Below are 7,672 nucleotides of genomic sequence, written 5' to 3' on the forward strand. Positions count from 1 at the left end.
TGTTCCTTTAGTTTAATATTTTTTCTTCATTTTTCCTGCTTATAAGTTTGAAAGTTATAACCCGGCTTCTAAGAGATTTGCCTAAAAATTACAATAATGGCAGGAAAAACACTGTATTTGCTTTACTGTTTTAAATCGGGAAGTGTTATGTAATTATATCCCCTATGTCTCTACTTATGTAATCTTTCTCCTTTCTAAAGTTATGTCTGTGTCTCCTTTTTTTCTCCTTCATATTTATTTTATTTGCCTTTTTTTTTTTTTTTTTTTTTTGAGACAGAATCTTGCTCTGTTGCCCAGGCTGGAGTGCAGTGGCACAATCTTGGCTCACTGCAACCTCCACCTTCCTAGTTCAAGCAATTCTCCTGCCTCAGCCTCTTGAGTAGCTGGGATTAGAGGCGCTCACCACCACACCCGGCTAATTTTTTTGTATTTTTAGTAGAGGTGGAGTTTCACCACGTTGGTCAGACTGGTCATGAACTCCTGACCTCAGGCAATCCGCCCATCTCGGCCTCTCGAAGTGCTGGGATTACAAGTGTGAGCCACCACGCCCGGCCTTATTTGCCTTTTTAAGCATCAAATTTTACTTTTATTGACCATATGTACATTTTTATTTTCTAGTTCATTATTTCTGCTTATAATTTTGTAAGTTCTTTTCTTCTACTTTAGGGGATTTATCTTATTGTTTCAAGTTTCCTGAGTTGAAACAGCATATTTCAAGTCAGCCTTTCTTGCTTTTAATAAAAGTGTTTATCTTTGAGACCAGCCTGACCAAAATGGTAAAAATCCCATCTCTACTAAAAATATAAAAACTTAGTCAGGCATGGTGGCAGGTGCCTGTAATTCCAGCTACTTGGGAGGCTGAGGCAGAAGAATCCCTTCAACTCGGAAGGCAGACATTGCAGTGAGACGAGGTCACGCCATTGCACTCCAGCCTGGGCAACAAGAGCAAAACTTCATCTCAAAAAAATAAAAAATAAAAATTAATAAAAAATAAAAGTGCTTATCTCTACCTACATTTTCTCCCGATAACTACTTTGACCACCTCACGGTTTCAGCATATACAGTACTCTTGTAATTCATTTCTAAATCGCTTGACTTTTTCATTTCGATTTTCTCTTAAAAACTCAGAATTACTTAGGAAGTAATACAAAAAAAGATGGTGAGAAAATTGTATGTTGATAGATCTCTTCTTGGCTGTAGTTTCATGTTCATTTCTAACCTTATTTTACTGTGGTCAGAGCATTGTTCCTTTTAGGAATCACTTGAGGTCTTGTTTATGGGTGAATACTTCGGCAATTTTTGTTCACAATTCCATGTCTGTGAACGCTGCTTCTGTTTGCTGTAATGAATGCAAAGGACACCAGTGAGTTTCATTCAAAGTTGTTGAAGCACTCAACAAATTCGAATGGTTCTGCCAGGCGTGGTGGCTCACGCCTGTAATCCCAGCACTTTGGGAAGCTGAGGCGGGCAGATCACCTGAGGTCAGGAGTTCGAGACTAGCCTGGCCAAATGGTGAAACCCCGTCTCCACTAAAAATACAAAAATTAGCTGGGTGTGGTGGTGCACTCCTGTGATCTCAGCTACTTGGAAGGCTGAGGCAGGAGAATCACTTGAACCCGGGGGACGGAGGTTACAGTGAGCTGAGATCGTGTCATTGCACTCCAGCCTGGGCAACAGAGCACGACTATTTCACCAAAAAAAAAAAAAAAAAATTAGGGTGGTTCTGTTCCTGGGGGTATCGCTCCAAGTAGGATGGTCTCCAGTAAGATGGCTTGTTTACAGCTGGGACACAGAGAACAGAATAATTTGCCCAAACTCACATATCTCTAAATAACAAAGTCTGGCCATTCTGGCCCAAAGCCCATAGAGTTATCATAATGCTACAATGCCCGCCAAGGCTTCCTAATGCCAACCAGCCCACTCCTGCTTCCGAATCCCCAATAACCAGATAACTCATAGAACGTTTAGGTATATTTCTTTTTACTCTTAAAAAAAAAAAAAAAAAAAGTTGACAATGATAACGTGCAAACTACAGAAAGCGCCACGGGTTTCAAGCCCCCCACCTTCCCAACATCATCCTATCCTTCCCCTTCCCTTAAAATCCTACATGAAAATCCCCGAGAAAGCAGAAGAGGCCCCCAGACGGGCGGATTCCCAACCCCGGACCCCTGCGGCAGGTCGAGGCACTGAAGAAATAAATTAAAGGAGAGGTGGCTCCTGACTGGCCTTGTCCAGCTCTGTCTCGCAGACCCAGCGGTAGGGCCTCTGGCAGACGTCGTCGTTCCAGCGGCCGTCGTCGGTGAAGTGGGCACAGTCCTCCCCTCCCCCGAGCCCGTGGCCGTACCAGTCGTCCGGCTGCTCCGGTCTCCAGTTCCTGGGGACAGAGCCAGCTGTGGGCCCCAGGAGGTCGGACCCGCGGCCAGGTCGCTCCAGACCCCTCCGCCCAGGGCCCCAGGCGGGAAGGCGGCCGGACCCAGGCCGAGAGAGGGCGCGCACTCACTTGAAGCCCGTCTCGTAGTCCGTCCCGTCCACCCACTTCCAGGGCCCGTTTTGGTCGTGGAGGCCCATCCAGGTGTTCACAGGACCTATGTGGTGCTGGACAAATTTCTGAGGAGAGAGGAGGCGGGTGGTGATCTCTCCCCGAGGCCAGCCGGCCTCCCAGACCCTCCGGGTCCTCACCTGCTCCTCCCAGGACGTGACCACCACCAGGTGCGCGTCCTCCAGCCGGCAGTAGTTGTCGGCGTCGGCCCAGGCCTTCCCGGAGCGAGAGAACCAGTAGCAGCTGCGCTCGTGCTCCACCCAGTTGACTGGGCAGCAGGCCCTTTCTGAGCCTGAGCGGGAGAAACCGGGCGCAGGGGCTAAGGCGCTGCCCGAGGGCGCCGGGGAGGCAGAGAGCGGGCCGGGCTGGCCTCCTCACCATTGCCCTGGAGCGCCGCCATCTGACAGCTCAGGCTCCGCAGGTCAGACACGAACTGCTTCACGTGGAGCAGCAGGCTGGAGTGATCTGGGAAGACGGGAGGAGGGGAGCGAAAGGAGATGCGGGACCCGCGGGGAGGGAAACGAGGTCAGCCCCACATCCTCCTGCTGGGACCCGAACACCCATCGCAGTGCCACAAACAGCAGTGGAGTTGGCCTGAGAGACCCCCATACACACACACTCCTACACACACAACACACCCTTACACACACTCACACAGACACACAACTCATCCTAACCCCCATACACACAGACAATACACAAAACACACACAACACACCTTAACCCACATACACAAAACACACAAATACACACAACACACCCTCACACACAAACATGCCCTAACCCACATACACACGCAGACAACACACAAAACACAACACACCCTAACCCGCAGACACACATGCAGACACACAAAACAACACACAACACACACACACAACACACCCTAACCCACCCACAGACACAACACACCCTAACCCACAAACGTCCACAAAACACACAACACACCCAACACACCCACACACAACACACCCTAACCCACATAGACAACACACAAAACACAAAACACATGCAGACACAACACACCCTAACCCACATACACAGAACACACCCAAACACAGACACACAACACACCCTCACACAAATACACAGCCACACAACACGCCCTCACACACAACACACACGTACACAACACACACAACACGCCCTCACACACAACACACCGTAACCCACATACACACAGACAACACACAAAACAACACACGCATAACACACCCTAACCCACATACACACAACACACAAAACACACCCTCACACAGACACACCCTAACCCACATACACACCACACACCCTTACACACCCACTCACACACAAAACACCCACAACACACACCCTCACACACACACAGAACACACCCTAACCTACATACCCTCAACACACACCTTCACCCACACTCTCACACACGCACACAACACACACCCACACACACACCCAAACACACAAAACAACACACCTTCACACAGACACACACACCCTCACTACCATACACACATTCACACAACACACACAACACACCCTCACCCACTACACACACCACACACACACCCTCAGCCACATACACAACACATATATACTCTTTCACACAAGCACACACAACTCACATTTACACACAACACGCACATACACACACATAACATGCACATTCACACACATATACTTACACTCACGTACACTTACACATATACTTACAGTCTCACACACACGCAACACACTAACACACACACGTTCTCACACACATACACACACTGATACACACTCACATAAACACACAGACTCACACTCGCACACACCCATCCGCACTCCCTCTCATTCACACAGACTCACACACACTCCCGCTCATTCTCACACACACACACACTCTTTCACCCACACTCCCTCTCATTGTCACACACATCCACACACTCACTCTCATACACTCTCTCACACACACACTCCCTCTCATTCTCACACACATCCACATTCACTCCCTCTCATTGTCACACACATCCATACACTCACTCTCATACACTCTCTCACACACACACTCCCTCTCATTCTCACACACATCCACACACTCACACTCTCACACACTCACAGACTCACGCACACACTCCCTCTCATTCTCACACACATCCACACACGCACACTCTCACACACTCACAGACTCACGCACACACTCCCTCTCATTCTCACACACATCCACTCACTCACACTCTCACACACACACACACACTCCCTCTCTGACCTTCACTCAAGTCCTTCTGCTGTTTCTCCAGCTGGGACTCCAGCGACTTCATCTTTCTTCCCACATTGCCTCCTGCGGGAGAGACTCGCTCAGCGTCCCGACAGCCCCCCAGCCCCAGCCCCAGCCCCAGCCCCAGCCCCGCCTCAGCGCCCTCACCCTGGGTGCTCAAGCCCTTGACCTGGGCCTCGGTGCTCGCTGTGAAGTTGCTGAACGTCTCTCTCAGGCCCCGCAGCTCCCGCTGCAGCTGGGCGTCTGGCCAGGAGAGGGTGCAGAGAGAACAAAATGGGAGCGCTGTGTCCACCACCACCGCACCCACCACTCCTTCGCCACGGTACCCCGTCAACACCCCCCAATGTTGCCCCCTTCCCTGCCCACCCCTGGGGCACCCACTTTGGGATCCGATCACACAGACAACCACCAGCAGCAGGAGGCTGAGGCCCAGGGAGAGCAGGAGGAGGCGAGGGCCGGAGCAGAGACGCCGCAGGAGGGACTGCGGAGGAGGTGGCCCTGCGAGAGGAGGGGGTGTCAGGAGCGCGGGGACAGAGGGGAGCCTGGCACAGCTCCGGGGTCCTGAAAGGGGAGCAAGCTAAGGCGGCCCTAGTAGTCTAGGAGGAACCATGCACATGAAAAAATGCGGGCGGTGGGCGACCCTGCAGGGCCAGAGGCAACTGGAAATCGGGGAGAAAAGAGGGCTGGGGAGGGGGGCTAAGCGCTGAGCCGCCCCATCCCACTGAGGCCCTGAGCTTTTGCTGACACCTAATGGCATGACTGCGTCACTGCAGCCAATCCAGGAGCCTCGGTCCACCCCCTCCTCCCGCGCCTTGCAACGCAAGTGAGTGACCCGCGCCTCGGAGCCGCTGCTGCTTCCCCTGAAAGTGGGAAAAGGCGGGAGGTTTCTTTCTCTGTCCGTGAATTCCACTCGTCTTTGGCTGCGCGCAGGGAGAGAAGGTGCAATAGCTACCCTTCAGGCCCTCAAGTCTTCCACCCAGCAGGGGGAAGAGACACGTTAGCCCTGTGTCCTGAGAGTTGGAGGGTGGGGGGCCCGCCTGGGGCTCTCCCTGGCCTCTCTCCTCCGCTGCGGACCCTCCTTCCGTCAAAACGCGCTGCACCCCATCCCCCAAGATCTTCAGCCTTGCCCAGCCTAAACAAGTGCCTGCTCGGAGGACAAAGAAATGGGTCAAGGGGAATTTGCTTTTGAAGCAAGAGGGTGTCGTTCTCCCTCAGGTCAGAGATCCCTCATCCCCCGTCACAGAATCCTCAGACCCTTCGCAGAAACCTTTGCCCACTTCACCAAACTGATCACTGACACACACAGGCACGCGCACACGCACACACGCACACACACACGCACGCACGACCAGGGCTCCCTGGGTGGTGTTGGAAGGGGAAAGGAAGAGGGGCCTGACTTCGTCATAGAAAGCCAACAGTGACCTCATCTTTCCAACTTCCAGCTGTTCCCACACCCCCTGGGTCTACCCCCAGTGCCAGGAGGCACAGGAAAGCTTTGGGCAGCTGTCACCAAGAAAGGGAGTCCAACTCCACACCCTGCCCCTCTCTTGAGAGGGGCAGCTCCGACACTTTTTCCAGTGTTGGGAGAGGGAGACAGACGCAGAGAGAGCCAGGCTCACGGGCAAGAGTAGGAGCTGTGGCTGGGGGGTGGAGAACCGCCAAATTCTCGCCTTGTAGAGGCAGGGCAAGGCGGCCCTCACCTTTTCCGAGCTGATGGTGGTCACTCTCCTCATTGTCCAGATGCTGCAGGTCCTGATACTCCTTGGTCATGATAGGGCTGGTGCTGGAGCTGGGACTGAGTCAAGGCTGAGGCTGGGGCTGAGGTGGGGGCTCACGAGGACTAGAGCTGGAATGAGGGGCCCATCTTTTTACTCCCATCTGATTGACGGCTCCATGGAGACCTTTCTTCTTTCTTTCTCTCTTTTTTTTTTTTTTTTTTTTTTTTTTTTTTTTTTTTTTTGAGACGGAGTCTTGCTCTGTCCCCAGGCTGGAGTGCAGTGGGGCGATCTTGGCTCACTGCAACCTCTGCCTCCCAGGTTCAAGCGATTCTCCTGCCTCAGCCTCCCGAGTAGCTGGGACAACAGGCGCCCGCCACCACACCCAGCTAATTTTTTGTATTTTAGTAGAGACGGGGTTTCACCGTGTTGCCCAGGCTTGTCTTGAACTCCTGAGCTCAGGCAATCCGCCCTCCTCAGCCTCCCAACGTGCTGGGATTACAGGCGTGGGCCGCCGCGCCCGGCCCAGACCCTTCTTCTTTCCTCCGTCCACCCCCAGGCCTGACATCCAGAATCTGTCCTCTGATGTTTCCCACCAGCACCCCCCACACAGCCTGGCTTTCCTCCACAGCCCTGCACCCCCAGCCAGCCTCCCGCCGCCTCTCGACCCGTTTTACTTGCTCGGGGTCTCAGGGTCTGACTCCCAGGTTCTTCAGTGCTGTGCAGATGCCGGACTAAGGAGGGGGGCTGAAGCTTGGAGAATGGGGGTGGGTGGACAGCCGTGGACGATGGAGTGGGAGCGGGCAGGGTCCATAGGAGGGCCCTGGGCCCCGGTGTCTCTGTGTCTGCGTGTCTGTGTGTCCAAGCACTCCAAACGTGGCATCTCCAGTGCCCGGGACTTTGGACAGTAAACAGGGGTGGAAATGGATTGGGACTTAGGGGAGTGTGGGGGCGGGAGTGGGGGATGGGTTGCCTCTGCTCTCCTCCCCAGGGAGGAAAATCATGTTGCCACCACACAGGCCAGTCACCTTACTCTTCCGTGCACCGTTTGGGAGGGGTGCCAGGCCAGGAGGCGCTGGGGTGGGATTTGCCATATCCCCCCTCCCTCCCCGTTTCGCTTCCTGCCTCTAAATTCCCCAGAACTATTGGTGTCTCCAAATATCCCTGAACAGGATCAGAGGAACC

General features: G+C 53.2%; 1 protein-coding gene across 5 annotated transcripts; it reads right to left on the reverse strand.

Annotated features, from left to right (window-relative positions):
• Positions 1-1,131: 1,131 nt before the first annotated feature.
• On the reverse strand, positions 1,132-7,392 carry LOC105473127 (asialoglycoprotein receptor 1). 5 transcript variants are annotated; one of them, XM_071082264.1, is made up of 10 exons: positions 7,169-7,392; positions 6,473-6,618; positions 5,154-5,270; positions 4,920-5,015; positions 4,764-4,835; positions 2,918-3,004; positions 2,680-2,831; positions 2,501-2,607; positions 2,227-2,374; positions 1,134-1,339 (listed from the first exon to the last, which is right to left on the reverse strand). In XM_071082264.1, exons 2-10 carry the CDS (start codon positions 6,540-6,542, stop codon positions 1,304-1,306), a joined length of 885 nt encoding a protein of 294 aa, XP_070938365.1. In that variant the 5' UTR covers positions 6,543-6,618; positions 7,169-7,392; the 3' UTR covers positions 1,134-1,303. The 5 variants fall into 5 exon arrangements, with proteins under 5 accessions (XP_070938366.1, XP_070938365.1, XP_011725078.1 ...); XM_011726776.3 differs by having other exon boundaries at positions 1,136-1,339; positions 7,165-7,392; XM_071082265.1 differs by lacking the exon at positions 5,154-5,270 and having other exon boundaries at positions 1,132-1,339; positions 7,165-7,392.
• Positions 7,393-7,672: the final 280 nt, after the last annotated feature.

This window comes from Macaca nemestrina, chromosome 17 (assembly GCF_043159975.1).
Source record: "Macaca nemestrina isolate mMacNem1 chromosome 17, mMacNem.hap1, whole genome shotgun sequence".
Lineage (NCBI taxonomy): Eukaryota > Metazoa > Chordata > Mammalia > Primates > Cercopithecidae > Macaca > Macaca nemestrina.